Source organism: Panulirus ornatus, chromosome 32 (genome assembly GCF_036320965.1).
Source record: "Panulirus ornatus isolate Po-2019 chromosome 32, ASM3632096v1, whole genome shotgun sequence".
Taxonomy (NCBI): domain Eukaryota; kingdom Metazoa; phylum Arthropoda; class Malacostraca; order Decapoda; family Palinuridae; genus Panulirus; species Panulirus ornatus.
This window is the reverse complement of record NC_092255.1, coordinates 20057281-20081435: the sequence shown is the minus strand read 5'-3', so window position 1 is coordinate 20081435 and position 24155 is coordinate 20057281. Positions and strand designations below refer to the sequence as shown.

The 24155-nt window shown below is 41.4% G+C and overlaps 1 protein-coding gene across 2 annotated transcripts in view; it reads left to right on the top strand.

Moving 5' to 3' along the window:
• LOC139759136 (zinc finger C4H2 domain-containing protein) overlaps positions 1-12543 on the top strand; it is a 36257-nt gene extending 23714 nt beyond the window's left edge. Inside the window, exons 3-5 of one of the 2 annotated variants that reach the window (XM_071681128.1) lie at positions 2740-2918; positions 8704-8913; positions 9126-12543. In XM_071681128.1, the coding sequence (XP_071537229.1) occupies positions 2740-2918; positions 8704-8913; positions 9126-9255 (519 nt within the window). In that variant the 3' untranslated portion in view covers positions 9256-12543. The remainder of the gene's footprint in view (positions 1-2739; positions 2919-8703; positions 8914-9125) is intronic. The other variant, XM_071681129.1, reaches the window with a different exon arrangement.
• The last annotated feature ends 11612 nt before the right edge of the window (positions 12544-24155 follow it).

Sequence of the window (24155 nt, the reverse complement as noted above, 5' to 3'; positions counted from 1 at the left end):
CATGGGTGTGTTTGAAGGAATAGTAGTACCAGGAATATTATGTAGTTGCCAGGCGTGGCCTATAGATAGCGTTGTGCGGAGTAGGGTGAATGTGTTGGAAATGAAATGTTTGAAGACAGTATGTGGTATAAGATGGTTTGATCGAGTAAGTTATGAAAGGGTAAGAGAGAGTTGTGGTAATGAAAATGATTGTGGTTGAGAGAGGAGAGGTTTGTTGAAATTGTTTTGACATATACAGAGAATGAGTGTGGAAAAGTTTCCAAAGAGGTGGGTCTGGTGCTAGGGTGTGTGATGTCACCATGGCTGTTTAATTTGTTTATGGATGAATTGCTTAGGAATGTAAATGCAAGTGTTGGAGAAAGGGGCGAGTATGCAGTCTGTTGTGGATTATTGGTTCGGGGAGTGTGTGAGTTGTTGCTTGGCAATGATACAGCACTGGTGGCTGATTCGAGTGAGAAATTGCACTTGGTAAGTGAGTTTGGAAAAGTGCGTGAAAAGAGAAAATTGAGAGTAAATGTGAATAAGAGCAAGATTATTAGGTTCAAAAGGGTTGAGGGACAATTTTGTTGGGATGTGAGTTTGAATGGAGAAAAATTGGAGGAAGTATAGTTTTTTTTTAGATAACTGGGATTTGCCTTGGCTGTGAATAGAACCATGGAAGCTGAACGTGACCCATAGGGTGGGGAAGGGGGCGAAGGTTCTGGAAGTGATGAGTAAAGTTTGGAAGGAGATAATGTTATTTCCTAGAGGAAAAATGGGTATGTTTGAAGGAATAGTAGTTCCAACAATATCATAGAATTACGAGGCATGGACTATAAAGTTGTGCGGAGGAGGGTGAATATGTTGGAAATGAAATATTTAAAACCATTATGGGGTGAGGTGGTTTGATCGGGTAAGCAATGAAAGGGTAAGATAGATGTGTGGTAGTGAAAATGAGTGTGGTTGAGAGAGGAGAGTTGGTGTGTTGAAATGTTTTGAACATAAGGAGAGAATGAGTGAGGAAAGGTTGACAAAGAGGTCTGTGTGCGGCAGGGGTGTGTGATGTCTCCATGGTTGTTTGATTTGTTTATGGATGAAGTTCTTAGGAATGTAAATGCAAGAGTTTTGGAGAGAGTGGCGAGTATGCAGTGTGTTGTGGATTAGAGGGCCGGGGAAGTGCGTCATTTGTTGCTTGGCGATGGTACAGCACTGATGGCTGATCGGAGGGAGAAACTGCATAAGTTGGTGAGTGAGTTTGGAAAAGTGTGTGTAAGGAGAAATTTTAGAGTGAATGTGAATAAGAGCAAGATTATTAGGTTCAGCAGGGATGAGGGGCAATTATGTTAGGTTGTAAGTTTGAGTGGAGAGAAATTGGAGGAAGTGATTTTTTTTTAGTCGTGTAGGAGCGGACTTGGCAGTGAATGGAACCATGGAAGTTGTAGTGAGACATAAGGTGGGGAAGGGGGCGAAGGTTCTGCAAGTGATGAATAATTAGTATTAAGAGAACGTTATCTAGATGAAAAGTGGGTTGTTTTTGAAGGAATACTAGCTTCAACAATATTATATAGTTGCGAGGCATGGCCTCAAGATAGAGTTGTGCGGAGTAGGGTGAATGTGTTGGAAATAAAATTTTTGAAGACTATGTTGTGCAAGGTGGTTTGCTTAAGTAACTGATGAGAAGGTAATTTAAATGAGTGTGGTTGAGAGAGCAGAGGAGGTTTGTTGAAATGGTTTGAACATATGGAGAATAAGTGAAGAAAAAACATTTGACTAAGAGGAGGGTCTGGCCGTTTAATTTGTTTATGGATGAAGTGCTTAGGAATGTAAATGCAAGAGTTTTGAAGAGAGGGGCGAGTATGCAGTGTGTTGTGGATTATTGGGTCATCATTGCTTGGCGATGATACAGCACTGGTGGCTGATTGGAGTGAGAAACAACTGAAGTTGGTGAGTGAGTTTAGAAAAGCGTGTGAAAGGAGAAATATTAGAGTAAATGTGAATAAGAGCAAGATTATTAGGTTCAGCGGGGATGAGGGACAATTATGTTGGGTTGTAAGTTTGAATGGAGAAAAATTGGAAGTGAATTTTTTTTTTTTTTAGATATCTGGGAGTGGATTTAGTAGTGAACGGAACCATGGAGGATGTAGTGAGGCATAGGGTGGGGAAGGGGGCGAAGGTTCTGGAAGTGATAAATAATATGTGGAGAGAGAGAACGTTATTTCCCAGAGCTTTGAAATGGGTTTGTTTGAAGGAATAGTAGTTCCAAGAATATTATGTAGTTGGGCGGCATGGTCTATAGATAGAGTTGTGTTGAGGAGGGTGAATGTGTGTGAAATGAAATGTTTGAAGATAACTTCCTCCTATCACTCACACACACTTCCAAACTCGGTCAACAACAACTCCGTTTTCTCACTTGAATGTAACACCAGCACCAGTACTGTGTCTTCAGCAAACATCTGAATTCTCTGGTATTTTACTCATCCTGAATATCAAGAACCATCAAACTTATCCCAAGCCTACCATATTTAAGGCCCACCCATTTTTTCTTAGTGCTGCCATATTTGATGTCTTCCTACCTTCACGATTGTAACAAAACACGGGACCTAATTACTTTGAATAACAGGCAGTTTGGTAGTTCTTAAGTCAATATTATATTTGAAATGCACTGTGACATTGTAGCTTTTTTCCCCTTGGAATATCGTAGATAATTATCCAGGTATGGAAGAGAAGTATCATCCGAAGTTTCCCCATACCTTCCCCCAGATGGAGAGCATCATAAAATCAGCGGAGGACCTGCGCAATAAAAGTCTGGAGCATGCGCGGAGGCTCTATGACGAGTACCACCCCCTGAAACAAGAAGTGAACCGTTTAGTGACGCAACAGCTGGGTCACGATCTCAGTCTGCCTAACTTGACCGCTGAGGATGATCCTGTGCCGCCAGAGTGAGTATATATGTATTGGTGTCATTACAGTAGTGTTGTGTGTGTTTACTGTGAATGTCAACACATTGTTTCTAGCAGAGACAGCTTGATGATTGAGGACAATATGTTAGCAGAGACAGCTTGATGATTGAGGACAATATGTTAGCAGAGACAGCTTGATGATTGAGGACAATATGTTAGCAGAGACAGCTTGATGATTGAGGACAATATGTTAGCAGAGACAGCTTGATGATTGAGGACAATATGTTAGCAGAGACAGCTTGATGATTGAGGGCAATATGTTAGCAGAGACAGCTTGATGATTGAGGACAATATGTTAGCAGAGACAGCTTGATGTCTGATGTTTGAGGACATTATGTGGTGTGAGGTGGTTTGATCGAGTAAGTAATGAAAGGGTAAGAGAGATGTGTGGTAATAAAAAGAGTTTGGTTGAGAGAGCAGAAGGGGGTGTATTGAAATGGTTTGGTCACATGGAGAGAATGGGTGAGGAAAGATTAACTGAGGATATTTGTGTCACAGAGGTGGATTGAACGAGAAGAAGTGGGAGACCAAATTGGAGGTGAAGGATGGAGTGAAAAAGATTTTGAGCGATCGGGGCCTGAACATGCAGGAGGATGAAAAGTGTGCAAGGAATAGAGTGAATTAGAACGATATGGTATACCGGGGTCTACGTGCTGTCAGTGGATTGAACCAGGGCATGTGAAGCGTCTGGGGTAAACCATGGAAAGTTCTATGGGGCCTGGATGTGGAAAGCGAGCTGTGGTTTCGATCCATTATACATGACAGATAGTAGAGACTGAGTGTGAACGAATGTGGCCTTTGTTATTTCCTAGCGCTACCTCGCGCACGCACGGTGGGAGTGGGAGTACCATTTTATGTGTGGCGGGGTGGCGACGAGAATGAATGAAGGCAGCTAGCATAAATATGTACGTGTATATATGTCTACGTCTGTGTATGTATATGCATGTATACGTTGAAATGCATAGGTATGTATATGTGCGTGTGTGGGCGTTTATGTATATACATGTGTATATTTGGGTGGGTTGGGCCAGTCTCGTTTGTTTCCTTGCGCTACCTCGCTAACGCGGGAGACAACGAAAAGTGTGATATATATATATATATATATATATATATATATATATATATATATATATATATATATATATATATATATATATATATATATTTTTTTTTTTTTTTTTTTTTTTTTTTTTTTTTGCCGCTGTCTCCCGCGTTTGCGAGGTAGCGCAAGGAAACAGACGAAAGAAATGGCCCAACCCATCCCCGTACACATGTATATACATACGTCCACACACGCAAATATACATACCTACACAGCTTTCCATGGTTTACCCCAGACGCTTCACCTGCCTTGATTCAATCCACTGACAGCACGTCAACCCCGGTATACCACATCGCTCCAATTCACTCTATTCCTTGCCCTCCTTTCACCCTCCTGCATGTTCAGGCCCCGATCACACGAAATCTTTTTCACTCCATCTTTCCACCTCCAATTTGGTCTCCCTCTTCTCCTTGTTCCCTCCACCTCCGACACATATATCCTCTTGGTCAATCTTTCCTCACTCATTCTCTCCATGTGACCAAACCATTTCAAAACACCCTCTTCTGCTCTCTCAACCACGCTCTTTTTATTTCCACACATCTCTCTTACCCTTACGTTACTTACTCGATCAAACCACCTCACATCACACATTGTCCTCAAACATCTCATTTCCAGCACTATTCGCCATTTCCCGCGTTAGCAAGGTAGCGTTAAGAACAGAGGACTGGACCTTTGAGGGAATATCCTCACCTGGCCCCCTTCTCTGTTCCTTCTTTTGGAAAATTAAAAAAAAGAATATATATATATATATATATATATATATATATATATATATATATATATATATATATATATATATTACCAGGAGGTCACAGTGGTGTGCGTGATCGAATATATGCATCAAACCACTACGAAAATGAAACACGATAAATCCCCAAGTGCACTTTCGTGTAATGAGCACATCGTCAGAGTTGATATACAAGAATGTGATAGAAGACGTGGAACAGTCACTTGATATACAAGGAATAGAAGTAGCTTATACGCAGTTGGGAAACAGGCGTTAACCGGATATTGGTGTTCGGGTTGGTGTTATTTAGGTCGGGCATAATGCCTGCCCTAATGATTTTATTGTTTGGACAAGAAAAAGGAGCTGTTTACAAGATTTGCCTACGACAAAGCTATCCAGTTTGTTTAGACCTTCACTAACATTAATTTTACAACTCTTTGTATATTTGATAATAGAATTTTCGGTGATATTTCTCGTGGTAGTTACAGTTGATAACTGAATTGGTGTTATACCAGTCAATACAGTGGACATAACTTTTAGCATGATTTAAAAGAGGCATTTGATTCTTGTTCTGCTCTTTTACTACATTTATGTAACAATATTGGTGAAGATCTTTACAAATTGGATAGCTTTGTCGTTGGCAAAATTTGTAAACAGGTACATTTCTTGTCCGCATGATTAAATTTCGACAGGCATATGACTGCTAGCCTCGAACATCAACCCTAACACAACCGTCTGGTTTACGTCTCTTGCATATTAACTGACTATTCTGCGTCATCTATCTCATTCTCGTATCTTCTCTGACAATGTGATCATTACATGAAAGTGCACTCGGGAACTTATCATTTTCTTAGTGATATATATATATATATATATATATATATATATATATATATATATATATATATATATATATATATATATATATTTATTTATTTATTTATTTATTTATTTTGCTTTGTCGCTGTCTACCGCGTCAGCGAGGTAGCGCAAGGAAACATGAAAGAATGGCCCAACTCACCCACATATACATGAACATACATACACGTCCACACACACAAATATACACACCTATACATCCCAACATACACATAAACATTCACACACAGACACACACATAAATACACATGTACATAATTCACAGTCTGCCCCCATTCACTCCCATCGCCACCCCGCCACACACGAAACAACAGCAACCTCTAAACAGGCGCTCTGTGGTCCGGCACATGTTGAACCTGCCGCCATTAGGTAATAGTTTGTGGATCTGTTGGCAACACAGGCGTCGAAATACGTTTACACTGTGGCTGCGCTAATTAGCAGTCCGGTTAATTTCTTATATTCAGCAGTATTTTATCCCTTCAGGATGTCATCCAAGAGACCAAGAAGAGGTGCAGATGGTGTTAGTGCTAGTAAGCGTTAACATTAATCATTATATGTGCTTGAATAGGGTGGAGTTATTGAAAAAATTCGATAAAGAAACTTTTGTAGACACTTTGTGTGAGTACTATGAGATCGAATCGTCAACTGTATATGACTTAGGGGTCAGTATATGTTTTCCGGCATTTTCTGTGGTCCGGCAATAGCCAGGTCCCACTGTTGCCGAATTATAGAGGTAAAACCTTTGTATATATATATATATATATATATATATATATATATATATATATATATATATATATATATATATATATTTTTTTTTTTCTTTTTCTTTTCATACTATTCGCCATTTCCCGCGATAGCGAGATAGCGGTAAGAACAAAGGACTGGGCCTATGAGGGAATACCCTCACCTGGCCCCCTTCTCTGTTCCTTCTTTTGGAAAATTAAAAAAAAAAAAAAAACGAGAGGGGAGGATTTCCAGCCCCCCCCGCTCCCTTCCCTTTTAGTCGCCTTCTACGACACGCAGGGAATACGTGGGAAGTATTCTTTCTCCCCTCTCCCCAGGGATATATATATATATATATATATATATATATATATATATATATATATATATATATATATATACCTTAGCCTGAGCCAGGTACCCTTTTTATCGATCAATCTGTAGGGATGAATGAGAGCTAGGTTGACTGTGACTGACTCAAACCTAGGGTAACCCAGGAGTTCATTGCGGTCAGGAACCCCCAACTGCTACACCATTCCAATAGATCTTTGAAAAAATGATATGCAGGATGAAATTTATATGGTTTTAGAGGTTGATTTTTCCCATGTAATTGATAGATGTTTGCATACTCTTAATCAGAAAAGTTTCATTTCATGTGTATTATTAAAGCATACATAGAGATGGAAAAGAAAGATACAAGAAATAAAGAATGAAAGTATGGAGGAGGATGTTTGAAGTTTGTGGTGATAACCATTGAAATAGATAGGGCTCAAGGTATTATTGAACAATGAAATTCATTTAAACATTTATCATGAAAAAATGGAATAATGGGGACAAAGAGCCTAATGAATGTTGTATGTTAAGGAAAAGAGTTTAGGAGTGAGGAACAAATCATTGATAAGGAACTTGGGTGTATAATGGATATTGTCTAGGAGGGCTATAGAGTAATTGGATGCATTCTTATAAATGTGGAAGGAGTATCTCGCAGAATGAAAACAATATTTGTGATTAAAAAAAGATTAGGTATACAAAGTTTTTCTAAACATTTTAGCAGTTTTAGATTACTTCACTCCAGAAGTTTTGGTGTGGCATGATATTGCTTGACAGAATGGTTACCAGAGACTTGTAAACTTTAGGCTTCAGAAGCAGTGATTATCATTTACAAGGAGGAATGTTAGCTTCTTCAGTTTGAATGGGGATCAAAATAACAGACCAAAATCTCAGGGACAATAAGATATATTCAGATGCAAATGCTGGGATTTATATTCTTCATTATGAAATTAAAAAAGTTTAAGGTTGAGTTGGGCATCCATGACCTTTGTCATCCTGAACAATAGGTATTAGAGACCTTTGCTCTGCAAATTGAATTCCCTGTTTTTTTCACCGTACCTTAGAAAAGACATAGACAGAATGGAGAGAGTGCAAGAGCGTCAAGCTACCAAGATGATTGCCGAGCTGCAAAACATCCCATGAGAGTAGATGAAACAACTTAAATCTGTTTAGTTTAGAAAAGAGAAGGTTAAGGGATTACCTAATACAAGTTTTCAGAATTATCAAAGGCTTTGATAATCTTGGTCTCTCAAGTTCCTTAAGACGTGATTTATCTGATTTCACTCTTGTAATAGACAAACACTTGTCTTTTAACCTTGAAAGAGGTGAAGTACATTTTTTTTTAACAAGATTGTTAACATATAAAACAATATGCCAATTAGAGTGGTTAAAGCAGTGCTATAGGTATAATTAAGAATAGACTTGATAAATATTTTGAGTCAAGTCCACAACTTGCATTATATGCAACTCCTTTGTCATATTGACAATATGCTGGTTATTCTCTTTGAATTATATTAATACCATTAAACTTTTTCTACTTTAATCTGTAAGTTTCTGATATTTTACATTATATTGAACATTCTCATAAGGACCCAGTGGTCTGTTGCTATGTAAATTCCTTTTTGTTCTTTCATTACCTTTTATTGTGTTTGTGTCCTTTGCTGTTTTTTCTTTTTCTTGTTTGTCAGTTTGCTGAGAATTCTTGCTTTCAGTCCACAGACTTACAGTTCAAAGAAGGTATTTGAAGACTGCTTCACTAATTTGTTAGCCAGACTTACATGCAGAATTCTTCAGCGTACATTACATGCATTTCTGTTGGGTCTCAGGCATTTGAAAGTTTGAAGATAATGAGTGGCTGAATGTTCAAAGAAGACTTTGATGTACATATATACCCTGCCTCACAGCAAATGAGGGAAGGAACATTCATGATAGAAATTTGGAAATCTTTTACTCTGTAGTGTAAATAGTACACGTTAGTATAAAGAATTATTTCTTATCAGCTTCTTTGAGAAGGCTGGTGTAGAGTGGAATATGGATCATGATGACCTTCGTGGTGGGGGTTTAAGCTTGTCTTCCCTTGGTGCTATGAGTGCTCCACCGTCCTTCCTCTCCCCTCAAGCCCCACTGCCAGCACCCCTTCGAGCAACTCCCCATAAAACTGATCAGCGACCCCTGCCGCCTCCACCAGGACCACCCACTCCAGCTTTTAGGTGACACATTTTTCCAAACTGTGACTAAAGAATTCCTAGCACTGTTTTGTTGTAGGAATAATGAAAGTATAATGAATTTTAGAAAAAACTTTAGGTATGATAGAATTGAAACCAAATAACCTTAATGACTGATTTTCCTTTAAGTTGTTTAGAGTTTCAAGCTGTAATGTGCGCTGATTTTGCAATATCTTTGATATTTTGTTTAACCACAGGCAACAACCACCCCCAATGAAGTCATGCCTTAGCTGTCACCAACAGATCCACCGCAATGCTCCAATTTGTCCATTGTGTAAGGCCAAGTCTCGCTCACGCAACCCCAAGAAACCCAAGAAGAAGGATTAGTGTTGAATATTGTCCTCTGAAGTTTTTTCCAGTATGTTTTTAATTTTCATTCTCCTCATGACAAAATCAATCAGTCAGTATTCCGATGAATTTTCAGATATTTGAATTGCTACTTCTCCCCAAGGTGGTGATGTGCTCCTCACCTTGCGGTCATCCTGCAAAATGAAATAAGTTAGTCTGGTGGACTTTCCTGAAAAATTCTGAGGTACAGTTTTGTTGATATTATATAGTATCCGACTCTTTGTATTATCTAATTAAGGAGAGGTATAGTACCAGCTGGTCACAATTAACTTCAGGTAAATTGTGAAGCAGTGTCATGGATGTGCAGTGCTCTGTCAGATCATCTGAAGTCTTCTTAACTATTTATTGTCTGTGCATTCCCTTCCTTATTGTATGATTTTGAAAAAAAAAAGAAAAGAAAAAAGAAAGGAGTTTCATCGACAGTCACCTTGGTATCAAGTAGTTTATAACTGCTGGGTAGGTGTTGATGGCCCTCATGTTTTGCAGCATATTCTTTGAGGTAAATATTATTATTATCCTTCTTAAGGAGCTCATTTCTCATTGAGTGTTGACTCTTTCAGAGCCTACCTCACTCATAAGATAAGTAGTGTGTGTGTGCGTGTGTAAGTTTATTGGTCTGTATATTTTTACTAACTTTTTTTTAGAAGTTTTGTAAGTTGTAGAACTTTGTAGAATGCCTAGTAATAGTGCTTGTCAACAGTACTTAGGTAACTGTATAACTTCTTATTGAAGCATATTGTATTTTCAAAATGTTCCTAATTTGATTGTTTGTTTTAGTGCCAAAATGTAAATTTTAAGGTGTAGAATGAAGATTGGTACATATAAAGATTATCTTTAGTGAACTTGAAATTATGAAAAATTTAGCTGAAACTGCCTTAGTGATCTAATGAAACATCTTTATATTTTAATGTTCACCACTCTTTAATGAAGTGGGTCAGAATTATCATCACCTTGTCAGAATTTTAACACAACAAATCTTGAAAGACCCAAGCTTGAAAAAATTTAACATGATATGGTTTGTCAGACCAACCAAACAAAATATATGTCACTTTCATATACCTTTTGCTATGAGCCATGTAACCACTGCTCTTGATGAAAGTTATGATCAGCATTAAGTCATTGCTCATGTTATGGGTTTTACGTTTGATCTACGTGTTCCATGAGAATTAGACTGGTTTTGTCTAGAGTGCAAGACAGATAAGTATGGAAAGCTCAAGTGTTAGTGAAATAAAAAAAATGGTATGCTGTATAGATGGCAGTCATAATTACAAAGGTATTAAAACCTGGGAGACATGGGCAGACCAAGCTTTAGATAGCTTATAAGTAAGGGCTGAAGAGTGCAGTTTGGACCTAAAGTGGATGAAGTGTTGAAGTTACAGTCTCGCTGAACTTTAGCTGTTAAATCTGACCGAGTTGCTCATCAACAGTAAACAGCAGTAACATAATTTCTGATGTCACTGTTACAGGTAATGCAGAATCGTCTCTGTTAAGCATCCATATGTCAGGTCCTCAGTTTTTCGGTTCATTAAAAAGTTTATTGGTAAGGCTGAGGCATCATATGGAAAAGCACATGAGCTTTTGTATATAGTAGATTTGGGTAAGATCTTAAATGTAACTAGGGTTTATGAGGGTAATGGACCCCTTTAGAGTTGAGGAAGGTAATGGGCTGTTGTATTTTCTGCTTTTGGATCTTTGTACTCCAAGGTTAAATTGAATATGCAGTGTAGGAATTTCCTTTCAGGATTCAGAGATGAAATTTGAAGTACAGTGTCCGCAGTTACATGTAAAAACCCTTGTCCACCTCCCAATACATTTTCAAAGGCTATGTCACACTTACATTTAGTCCTTTATCATCTCACTTTGGCCCTGTTTACCATCTGCAGAAGTCTAACCATGGAATTTTCACGGTTCCTGCAGTATTCTGGGTCCATGTTTTGAGTTCCACGAGTCTTGATGAGGTGTTGCAGGAAGCAGCTGCCTGAGAGTGCTTTTTGAGTGCCCAGTGTGCCCAGAAGTCTCATGTGTACCCACTTTTCTTGCTTCCAGGCTAAACTTGAGGCTTTTTTCTCCTTAGAAAGGTGAGAGCCAACCATCTTGAAGTAAAGGTGAAAGAAGTACAGTGCTTAGAAGTGAAATTCCATGAATGATGTGGCAGCCAGGAAGATTAAAGAAAGAGCATCCTTTCCATAAGATAACCTGAGGTGCACTGAGGCAGGCTGCTGGTGTTCACACTGTTAGAAACACTAATCTTAGCAACCTGATGTACAATGATTTCACCCCTAGAGCATTGTGCGCATGTACCCACAATAAACCTGGGTATCATCTTCGAAAATATGTTGGAGGATGGGGGCAATGTTTTGCCAACATTGTAAGTGGCTAATTCCAGAGTAAAGAATATATATAAATACCTTACCATACCTTCCAACCTAAAGGATTCCCTTTTGTAGGGCTCTTGCAGTGCTCAGGAAGCCAGTCATGTCCACTTGGCAGGACCATTGGTCAAGAAGCGTAGTTTTGTTTGTATGACTTTGCAAAGAAAGTGCAGGACTAATGGTATAAGCATTTAATGTCTTTAGTGTGGAAGTTGTCTTTCCCTGGAGATACTTTGCTAAGGCAGGCCAGGGCAAGCTGTATAAGGAAAATGTTCATTTATTATTTTCATATCAATACATGTCAGCCATGAAAGATAACCAAGTTTAAAAGTAGACATGACCATCTGAGATGATTAAAAACCCTTAGACATTATATGTCAGAGTGAAGTAATTAGTCTACACAGATTTGATTTTCTGTTGGTCAGGTAATGATTGGCAGCACAGCAGGAAATGGCTTTATCAGTGTTTACATTCCATAAGAAGTATATACATTTTTTCTTTTTCTTTTTGGGAGTTCAACTTTTGATATTAAATCTCTGTTCCACAAGCTTTATTTTGGCTTTATTCCATGTTTCTTCTAGATGTCTATGATATTTATTCAATAGGAATTTTATTTTGATAAGTAGGGTCATGATTAGTTGATACATATGGGGTAACTTGATGTATAAAACTCCCCTCCACTTAGCGCAAGAATGCCATTTGGTAAATCTTTTTCTATCGTGGGAATGAATGTTTGTAGTTAACATATTACAACCTACCTGAAACATCATGGTCGCACATGAGGGTGAATATGTAATCCTAGTGCTCATTCCCAGGCCTACTTCTCGTGCCATTAATTATAGTTGTACAATTTGTACTTAAGAATTGATAGTCATTAAAGAATTGTGAATTTATAGTGCATAGTGTAATTATTTACCATTACAATGGATGCTCACAGATAAGAACTTCAGGTATATGAAGTAGATTCATGATCATAATTGTCATTGGAAACACATCAGCACAATTTTAAGTAATGCCATATGTTCTTCAAAGGAATACTATTTTTTTTCCTCTGACTGCTTTTCATTTCATTAATAAGTTGTTTTTCTGTTTCTGCAAATGCATTGCTTTCTCAGTTCACGCTACACATTTTGCACTTATAACTCTTCACACATTTAGATTTTACACAAAGTTCAGTAGCATTGTTTTATGACACTGGCCTCTCAGTCTATGAGACATTCATTCACTTTTGTAACTGGGCAGGATTGGTGGGTGTAATCTGCTACTGATGTGCAAAGCCCGCCTATGATACCAAAGACCCTTGGCTTGGCTAACTCTTCTTCTTGGAGGTTGTCTCCCAATGAAAGGTGGCAGATGTTGGTAAGGACATTAGTTTTTTAACTTGTTTTCATATTTCCTCTGCTTGTTCCCATCTTTTCTGTCCTTTAAACTCACCACAGTTTTGCTTCAATTATGTAATCTGTCATCCTCGCTCTTCTTTTGTGATAATAACTTCCATGTTATTGATAGTCTCTTTGCCATGTATTTATATTGGGAAATAGTTTAACCCTCTTGATGTGACCATTGGATTTATCCAAATAAATATTTGTACCCAGTGAATGTAAAGTTAGAATTTATCCCATGGTTACCAAAAATCTTCACTGAGGTGTGCAGGAAAGTCTCTGTGACCTTGAAGCAGATTTGTGTACTGGCATGTGCCATGCTGTTTTCAACGATCATTTGGCTGATACAGCCTCTTTAAGTCTCTCTCTCTTGATTTCATTTCTTCACAAATTATCATATATATATATATATATATATATATATATATATATATATATATATAGAGAGAGAGAGAGAGAGAGAGAGAATATCCTCACTTTGCACCTTTCTCTGCTCCTACTTTTGGAAAATTAAAAACTGGAGGGAAGGATTTCCAGCCCCCACTCCCTCATCCTTTAGTTACCTTTTACGACACTCTGGGAATACAGGGGAAGTTTATATATATATATATATATATATATATATATATATATATATATATATATATATATATTATTTCCATACTCCATACCATTCGCCATTTCCCGCGTTAGCGAGGTAGCGTTAAGAACAGAGGACTGGGCCTTTGAGGGAATATCTTCACCTGGCCCCCTTCTCTGTTCCTTCTTTTGAAAAATCAAAAAAAAAAAAAAAAAAGAGAGGGGAGGATTTCCAGCCACCCGCTCCCTCCCCTTTTAGTCGCCGTTTACGACACGCAGGGAATACGTGAGAAGCATTCTTTCTCCCCTATCCCGTTTTTAATTTAAGAAAAAAGGAACGGAGAAGGTGACCAAGTGAGGATATTCCCTCTTAAGGTTCAATCCTCTGTTCTTAACGCTAGCTCGCTAACGCGGGGAAAGGCCAGTGTGTACGATAAAAGGAATATATATATATATATATATATATATATATATATATAGAGAGAGAGAGAGAGAGAGAGAGAGAGAGCTAATCCAAAAGACCTGTAAACACTAACTGGCACCAGATGTAGACGAGTAAGAATGCATCAGCATCTTAAACAAAGAAGTCATCCACTTCTCTTTAAACAGTCTTACCAATCTGGTCTTCCACTCACTCAAAAGCAAATATAACAAAGGTCCAAACCAAAGAAAATTGTGCACTTGGAGCAATCTCTGGATGCTTAGCAACCACAAATACTTATCACCTTCACAACTGAACAAAGATCCTGCCAGTACGTCTAGACCACCTCAGCATGCTCAGCACCCAATTCTATGCAAGAGCATTAGAACCCTCCTACCCAAAACACTCTATAACTGACTATGAACCTCCATGTAGATATAAACATTTTATAGAATGGCTGTGTCACACATTCGTAACCTCTTCTCACAGATCCCACAACCTCCATTAAATATTGACAAAACACATTCACATTGAAATAACTCGAAATGTAGTAAACAACTGACCTCCCATCTCTGTTTTAAACTCCCACCAAGGATACACCCATCAGAAACCACACTCCCAAACTCAAGTTGCACATTCTTATTTACAGCACTACAAACAGTCTCTGCATTTCATGGGAACCATCATGCTCACGATGCAACAACTACCATAAAGAAGACACCAAGCAGTTGCCCTGTTTTCTTTGAACATAAAGAGTCACACAGCATCATAACATTTTATTACCTGTTGTCCCAGCCAGTGGATGTGGCCAGCTTCCTGAGTGCTGCAGGAGCCTCATAAGAATGAAAAGAACTCATGCAGGGCAGGAAGTAAGTAGTATATGCATATTTATGATTACCCCAGTAGAAGGGATATGTACACTCCTTTGGGGGTGAAGTTCTGTAACGAGACTGTTCTACCAGTGGTACAGCCTTGCCATAAGTGACTTTTCTCTCACAGTGGAACCTCTTGCGGGCGGAGCCTAGTCAGCACAAACCTCTTCACCTTCAGCACAAGCACTGAACAAACACCACAGAACATACACTCCTTACCAACAAACCATTCGACTCCAGAGACAAACAACACGTCTCGCAACTCATCGCCAGTTTCATGAGAAACAAACATTGAAATACTCAACCAGCTCAGAGAAAATATCCACACAGCTCTCATCCAAGAAACCAGACTCGCAACAAGATCTACGACTCCCACCTATCCACAACTACACACCTTTAAGAAACATCAGACAACAAGGACCAGGAGGAGGCCCCCGAACACTCGTCCACCTCTTTCTCCAAAACAACAAAACAGCTCACAGTCAGCGACAGCACCTTAGAAATACAAGCGAAAGCACCTTAGAAATACAATCGATAAGAATGAAACCTAACAGTACCAGCTACATCATAATCAGCATCTACATACCACACCCCTCCACATGACCTCCCTAGATGCTCTTCCCAACTGCAGAACCTCACCTATGAACATTTCAATATCCATCATTCCATTTTGTCAACACTCACGGCCTTGATCCCAGAGGCGAACCACGCATTTTGTTCCAGAGGGATTCGCCAATTTGTGAGGACGATCAGGTTTGATTGCAAGCTATTTTATTTCTATTGTGTGAGATGTTACAATGAAGTAATCGGCTTATTGATTCCTTATTAATTAATGCTCTTGGATTTAGAAGGGCTTTCGTGTGGATGCATAATGTTATGTAAAGGGTTTTAAGATTGTACAAAATTTCATAATTATAAGAAGTCATTGATACTCATACCAGCATTTTTATAATGATGTAAATGTGAGATAAATGTGTGCAGAGACGTAAAAGGGATATTTTCATTTACACAACATACTCACACATCAAAAGTATATCAGCCTATGCTAGACTCATTTGAAGTAAATATTTTCGTTTACCACAACAGTTTATCATCACAAAACCAGTTTTCATTTTTCGATATACTGCACATCACTTTCGAGCAGTCTTTTACTGAGATAACTGTTCTTGGTGTGTGCTCATGATGAAAGAAAGCGAAAATATGGTTAAATACGCCAAGCGTCCATTTCAGGACTATATAGGTCCAGTCTCTTATTAGGCATGACCTATGAATGGTTTCCTGATTGGTTGACTACACTCGTTTACCAACTAATTGTGGTGACTTAATGGCAGAATGCTGATGTATGTGGTCAATTACGAGCACAGTGCAGTTTCTTAATTGGCAGACTTTATTTATTAGATGTCATTAAGGCTGTTCTTCGATGACGTTACTTGGCCCAAGTTCCAGTTTAGAGGCACCACTGGAATAACTGATGGGTTTCTACAAAACGCATATGAATGGATGCCTATAAATGGCGTAGGGGAATCAGATGGGATAGCTTAATTTGCATCATTAGTTTTGATCCTCTTATACTAAAAATGCGTTTGAGGAGAGGGCTCCGATTTGCAAGGAAGACTGTAGGTTGAAATATGGAAGTGTTAGTTATTAATGAAATGTAAAGACATCAATTTTGTAGATTTACCTAATATTTCTCTCCCCCCCTTTTTTTTTTACCAGCTATCTGTTTGTTAAGGCTGTCCATCCCGTCATGAATGATAGGCCTTCGAAAGATACAGACTCTTTTACCTCGGGAAATAAGCTAGTGGACATGTCAAATCCTTTTCTATGAACTTGTCATGAATCTCGATAATTTTCAGTTATTCCGTTATGTACATAATTTTGTTATGACTGCTGTGCAAGTGGCATTTTTGTCTACTACTGGTGATCAAGATATTGGATTGATTGAGTACTATTGATTGTCGTCTTTAGGTTAGGTAATATAACCTCTTTATTTTTCGTAAGTATGGTTGGAGAAGTTTGGAACTTTATCAGTGTAAAAGACGGGCGAGAAAGTGATAGCGTTTCTTAAAAGCGCAGTTTAATCTTGTCAACGTATAGTTGTGATCAGTTATTCTGCGAATCATTTTCTAATTGACTCTCTTCAAGTACGTTGTAAGAATAGACTAACCAAATAGAGAGGCAACAAGCCCTGTGTTGGAATCCTCGATGAGGCATAACCAATCCCCTCCAATACTAGGCTTTCCTAGATGGGTTTTGGTTAAGTGTACTTTAGGTTGATTAAGTGTACTTAGCACATTTTTATCCCTCAGTTTCCCTTCTTCAAAGCCCTATACACTTATGAGTACCCGATCATGTCTCATGAATATTTCCTTAGCCAAAGATGAAAGCAAAATAAGAGATGGTATAACATTTCAGGAATAGTAATTGACTGATCTTGCCTCTCCCCAAATGGAGTGACCAGTCCTAAACGGATCGTGGTGAATATATATGAAGGTATTAAACACAATCTGAAACCGCATGTCCTTTTTACTCCTAATGTTGAATTTGCCTTTTTTTTTTTTCTAAATCATGCAAAATAAAGCCAGATACAATTGTTACAAAAAATTACTTAAATTGGCAAAAAATGATTATCAACAGAATAATGAAAACTGGCAGATAACCAATATTTACAGTAGGATTCTATACAGTTCGCACTATTCATTGAGACAAAACACGTAACCTTGTTGATTGGGAACACCTACATACCCGCATTTACTTCAAACGTCACTCATCGTTTTATAAAACTTTATAATCAACTTTAATTTTCTCTGATAACGGTAAAGTTTTAAGCCAATTTTTACCTCTTCAGCTTCGGAAATTATTCCATATTTAAAGTGGCTGCTTATTTATTGCAAGCACTTTACAAATATGAATATATATGTCAAAATAAGAAGAGTTGTAGATTTACCACCCTCCTGAGTGTTGCATTAACCAATGAGCAACCTTAATTCAAACATTTGGCTCTAGCTATCTGACCTGTATGAAGAGGGTCAAACTGAATACTCTGATAAATCAGTTACGATGGTAAATGTAATTGAACTGTAATTACACATTCAGAGGCCTAGGAGGTACAAGAAAGATGGATTTAACTTTGTAAAGCGAAGGCCAGGATTTCAAATAAACGCATTTATTTTACCGTTTCTTCACCGGATGTTTATAATTACCTCCTCCCATTCTCCTGTAACTCATACTGGTTGTGGGGTAGGATTATCATGTAGCCAAAGCTATGTCAAGTAGCTCAATATGAAATACGATAAAGCAAACACGTATTGCATCACCTAATGAATTAAAACCAATGCGGCAGACTAGTAACATCATTGAAACTAGTGCGGAGTGACCATTTTTCTATGGGTGCCCTGAATATTTTCTTAGGGCAATGGGCCCACCCTAAATCCGTCTGAGGTGTGTGCGATGCGTCTGAAATTGCATTGATGTTTAATTCATTTGGCAAGATTTTTGCCTTCAAGCACCATCCCTAACTAATATTACTGGCAGACGACGCAACAACAACAGTAAAAAGTTCTTCTTCATACGGGAACCCAAGGAAACACGGTGTTGAAAGAGACGTGTACGCATTGGTACTGCGCAACCCTGTATGTTTCAAGTTGTACAGGTAAATAGACAGGTAAATACTCTAACTCTTTGTTATATAGGTCGCGGCAGCTCATTGCATATAAGGTGGAGGACATAACCAAGAATATATATCTGCTCTCAATACTAGCAGTTTATACATAGTTGACAAAGTAATTCACTGGACAAAATTGTAATGCGTTCTTTCTATATGACATTTTTCAAGAAGTAATTGCAAGTTCATTCTTTGACTATAAATAGACTACTTTAGGACATGATGGATTTAGAAAGTACTTTATATGCCAGTAAACAGAGCAAACTTCATAAAACGCCGAAGATAATACCTGTCTGCTGAACCATGCATGAGGGACGTATTTCGAATTAGGAAACGAGTAAAAAAACACCTGGTGATTAGACTTGAGAGGTTTCACAAGTGTGTTGACAGTGGAAGCATCAATACACCATATTGTACAACATCAACTTTTCGTGAGCTTCATCTCGAGAAACAGTATGAGTCTGGCAAAGACTTATCGTCTCACCTAATCTCCATTTCTTGCTTAGACATATAATTATCTAACTAGTAATTTGACGGTCAAGTGAAAGCTGGCAAGACTTAACCGTAGAGTGACGTGGTGTGGCCGTCAAGGCCGAGGCGCGGCGAGCGTCCCCGGTACAGAAAGTTTCGTTCGGGGTGACGGTGTATCACTTCCTGTTTGTGGAATTCCACTCAGAAATAGTATGCTGAAATTATATATACTTTAATCACATGGCTCTATTTTTGTGGAATGACCGGATATGGTATTCATGCGATAAGAATTTCTATTTGACTAGAGACCATTTCATATCTTGCGGGACTTCCATAGCTGTGAAATAAAAAGACTATTGATAGATAACTTGTGGTATTTGGAAGTATTCCTTGAGGTCGTTGGATTCGAGTGTTGTCATTGTCAGGTTTTGTGTTTCTGTCAACGTTTTTCATGACTTCATAGTTCGTTCCTCTGAATTAGTCTCGTAATCTGAAACTTTCAATGGAATTACAGTAATTCACATGACATTACTGATATTAGTGTTTTTGCCTTTGTATAAAAATGACGAAATATCTTTAACAATGGCAAGATGTGTGTGTGTGTGTGTGTGTGTGTGTGTGTGAAGCAGGCGGTCAGCCGTGGGCCACACCCGCTACACTACAGGGATTTCCTCGCTAGTACGCATCTCTTGAGCCTTAGTATGTACCAATATGACATTGAATGTCTCCGCCCAAACTGTATCAATCAGACGGGAAGCCTATTTGAATAAAGTTTGTGTTGTGGGAGAACTATGTGTGGATGAAAGTATGTGGTAGAAGTCTAAGTGCAGCAGAAGATGTGGTCGAGCACGACCCATACAACTGCTGGCCAAATGTGTTTCATCCGTGGCTCACAGTCGTCACAAAACTGTACGTAATTTCTAAGCCTATAAGGGCAGCCTATTGACGGTGATCGGCTATATCACATAAGAAAAATCATTGCTAACCATAGAGAAATCAGTTAAAAAAAAAATCATCAAACTATTTACCTCGTTAACTGTGAACTGAGAAAACTGCCTAGGTGATAACAGACTCGTGTGTACTGGTCATCTTGGGTTTTTATCTCAGATGTGAATCGGGAACCTTTTGATAAAAACCTACAATAAGTCCGTTTCACAGCTGGCTTCCCCGCTGCCCCGCCGCTGTGGTTGAGAGCAGCCTCTTTGCTCAGCCGTTCAGCTTAGGTCCATGTAGAATGAAACTTCATCATTCCTACAGTTGTTTGTGGAAACATGATTAGTTTTGAGTATTAAGACAACTGTCTCATTATTAAAGGTCCACATTTAACACTACATTTGAAGGTTTCGCACATGCGTAGCTCACTACTCTTCATAATCATATGTTTACACCAGTGTCTTGTATGATGTGGATGTTAGTAAACGAACATAAACAAAACACCCACACACTAATTTGTACATATCATACGAAATCGCCATTTCCAGTGCAGCGGGGGAGCGCCAGGAATAGTCGAAAAGCGGCTTCATTTGCTCACATTCTCTACAGTGCACTGAAATCAGCGCTCCCTGTCCACCACTAACCGCCACACACACACCTTTCCATGGTGTTTCCTGACCAATTCATATGCCATATCCACCCTTCACCACCACACACGGTCCCAAACACATACCAGTTCCTGCAATTGTCGGGTCTGCCTCAGCAACTGTCAGGCGGCCCAGTTTCCCTTTACGCTGGGGACCCGACCTCCTTCTCCTCAAGACCCTCCCATTTGCCATCTTTACCACTCCATCCACAAATGATTTAATCAGCCATGGTGATATCATACACCCACCTTCGCCTGGAGCCACTCCCCTCCTCTCTACGTGCTTGCGCCTACGCCTTAGCTCTTTCGGTAAAAAATATGCTCGCTGCTTCTGATAGCTCTTTTTCCACACCATGCATTCGTGACACCATCAAGAAACCATATATGAATAAACGCTATCATATGGTTTCTCCAGATCCATAGATGCTGCCTACAAATCCAAAGAAATCATTATTATATTGCTAAGTGTTATTAACGTTAGCACATCTTCCTCTTTGTCAGTCTGGTATTTTCTATAACTTTATCCCTTCGTGGTGTACGTACATACCATGTGAAAGGGTACGGAGTAGATCAAAGGTTGAAAATCCCTTCTCTTTTAAGTATTTCCCGCATAGATTCTTCGAAGGAAACGCTTTATCCACCACTATAGGGAACATTTGAGAGTTAAGAAAGGGGGGGAGTTTGAGAGGAATGGTGGTGACGATCTGGAGGGACTCGTGTTGGGTGTTGAATTACATGATCCAAGATTATTAAGGAGGTATAATGTAAGGACCACAACTCCATCGGCCGCTCAGCCTAGTTCTAACCAATGCTTTTCATCCAGAACAAAGAAATAACATCAACGTGAGGTATGTATTTGTTGTCACACCCTTAGACATATCCGATAAATCCAGGGGTCTGTATGTATCAGAGGGAAGTGAATTTCTTTTTGAAAAGAGTCTAGAAATTGTGTGTATTTTCTGAAGACTGTCGTGGGTTTGTAGCGAGGGAGGGAGGGGTTTGTAGCGAGGGAGGGAGGGGTTTGTAGCGAGGGAGGGAGGGGTTTGTAGCGAGGGAGGGAGGGGTTTGTAGCGAGGGAGGGAGGGGTTTGTAGCGAGGGAGGGAGGGGTTTGTAGCGAGGGAGGGAGGGGTTTGTAGCGAGGGAGGGAGGGGTTTGTAGCGAGGGAGGGAGGGGTTTGTAGCGAGGGAGGGAGGGGTTTGTAGCGAGGGAGGGAGGGGTTTGTAGCGAGGGAGGGAGGGGTTTGTAGCGAGGGAGGGAGGGGTTTGTAGCGAGGGAGGGAGGGGTTTGTAGCGAGGGAGGGAGGGGTTTGTAGCGAGGGAGGGAGGGGTTTGTAGCGAGGGAGGGAGGGGTTTGTAGCGAGGGAGGGAGGGGTTTGTAGCGAGGGAGGGAGGGGTTTGTAGCGAGGGAGGGAGGGGTTTGTAGCGAGGGAGGGAGGGGTTTGTAGCGAGGGAGGGAGGGGTTTGTAGCGAGGGAGGGAGGGGTTTGTAGCGAGGGAGGGAGGGGTTTGTAGCGAGGGAGGGAGGGGTTTGTAGCGAGGGAGGGAGGGGTTTGTAGCGAGGGAGGGAGGGGTTTGTAGCGAGGGAGGGAGGGGTTTGTAGCGAGGGAGGGAGGGGTTTGTAGCGAGGGAGGGAGGGGTTTGTAGCGAGGGAGGGAGGGGTTTGTAGCGAGGGAGGGAGGGGTTTGTAGCGAGGGAGGGAGGGGTTTGTAGCGAGGGAGGGAGGGGTTTGTAGCGAGGGAGGGAGGGGTTTGTAGCGAGGGAGGGAGGGGTTTGTAGCGAGGGAGGGAGGGGTTTGTAGCGAGGGAGGGAGGGGTTTGTAGCGAGGGAGGGAGGGGTTTGTAGCGAGGGAGGGAGGGGTTTGTAGCGAGGGAGGGAGGGGTTTGTAGCGAGGGAGGGAGGGGTTTGTAGCGAGGGAGGGAGGGGTTTGTAGCGAGGGAGGGAGGGGTTTGTAGCGAGGGAGGGAGGGGTTTGTAGCGAGGGAGGGAGGGGTTTGTAGCGAGGGAGGGAGGGGTTTGTAGCGAGGGAGGGAGGGGTTTGTAGCGAGGGAGGGAGGGGTTTGTAGCGAGGGAGGGAGGGGTTTGTAGCGAGGGAGGGAGGGGTTTGTAGCGAGGGAGGGAGGGGTTTGTAGCGAGGGAGGGAGGGGTTTGTAGCGAGGGAGGGAGGGGTTTGTAGCGAGGGAGGGAGGGGTTTGTAGCGAGGGAGGGAGGGGTTTGTAGCGAGGGAGGGAGGGGTTTGTAGCGAGGGAGGGAGGGGTTTGTAGCGAGGGAGGGAGGGGTTTGTAGCGAGGGAGGGAGGGGTTTGTAGCGAGGGAGGGAGGGGTTTGTAGCGAGGGAGGGAGGGGTTTGTAGCGAGGGAGGGAGGGGTTTGTAGCGAGGGAGGGAGGGGTTTGTAGCGAGGGAGGGAGGGGTTTGTAGCGAGGGAGGGAGGGGTTTGTAGCGAGGGAGGGAGGGGTTTGTAGCGAGGGAGGGAGGGGTTTGTAGCGAGGGAGGGAGGGGTTTGTAGCGAGGGAGGGAGGGGTTTGTAGCGAGGGAGGGAGGGGTTTGTAGCGAGGGAGGGAGGGGTTTGTAGCGAGGGAGGGAGGGGTTTGTAGCGAGGGAGGGAGGGGTTTGTAGCGAGGGAGGGAGGGGTTTGTAGCGAGGGAGGGAGGGGTTTGTAGCGAGGGAGGGAGGGGTTTGTAGCGAGGGAGGGAGGGGTTTGTAGCGAGGGAGGGAGGGGTTTGTAGCGAGGGAGGGAGGGGTTTGTAGCGAGGGAGGGAGGGGTTTGTAGCGAGGGAGGGAGGGGTTTGTAGCGAGGGAGGGAGGGGTTTGTAGCGAGGGAGGGAGGGGTTTGTAGCGAGGGAGGGAGGGGTTTGTAGCGAGGGAGGGAGGGGTTTGTAGCGAGGGAGGGAGGGGTTTGTAGCGAGGGAGGGAGGGGTTTGTAGCGAGGGAGGGAGGGGTTTGTAGCGAGGGAGGGAGGGGTTTGTAGCGAGGGAGGGAGGGGTTTGTAGCGAGGGAGGGAGGGGTTTGTAGCGAGGGAGGGAGGGGTTTGTAGCGAGGGAGGGAGGGGTTTGTAGCGAGGGAGGGAGGGGTTTGTAGCGAGGGAGGGAGGGGTTTGTAGCGAGGGAGGGAGGGGTTTGTAGCGAGGGAGGGAGGGGTTTGTAGCGAGGGAGGGAGGGGTTTGTAGCGAGGGAGGGAGGGGTTTGTAGCGAGGGAGGGAGGGGTTTGTAGCGAGGGAGGGAGGGGTTTGTAGCGAGGGAGGGAGGGGTTTGTAGCGAGGGAGGGAGGGGTTTGTAGCGAGGGAGGGAGGGGTTTGTAGCGAGGGAGGGAGGGGTTTGTAGCGAGGGAGGGAGGGGTTTGTAGCGAGGGAGGGAGGGGTTTGTAGCGAGGGAGGGAGGGGTTTGTAGCGAGGGAGGGAGGGGTTTGTAGCGAGGGAGGGAGGGGTTTGTAGCGAGGGAGGGAGGGGTTTGTAGCGAGGGAGGGAGGGGTTTGTAGCGAGGGAGGGAGGGGTTTGTAGCGAGGGAGGGAGGGGTTTGTAGCGAGGGAGGGAGGGGTTTGTAGCGAG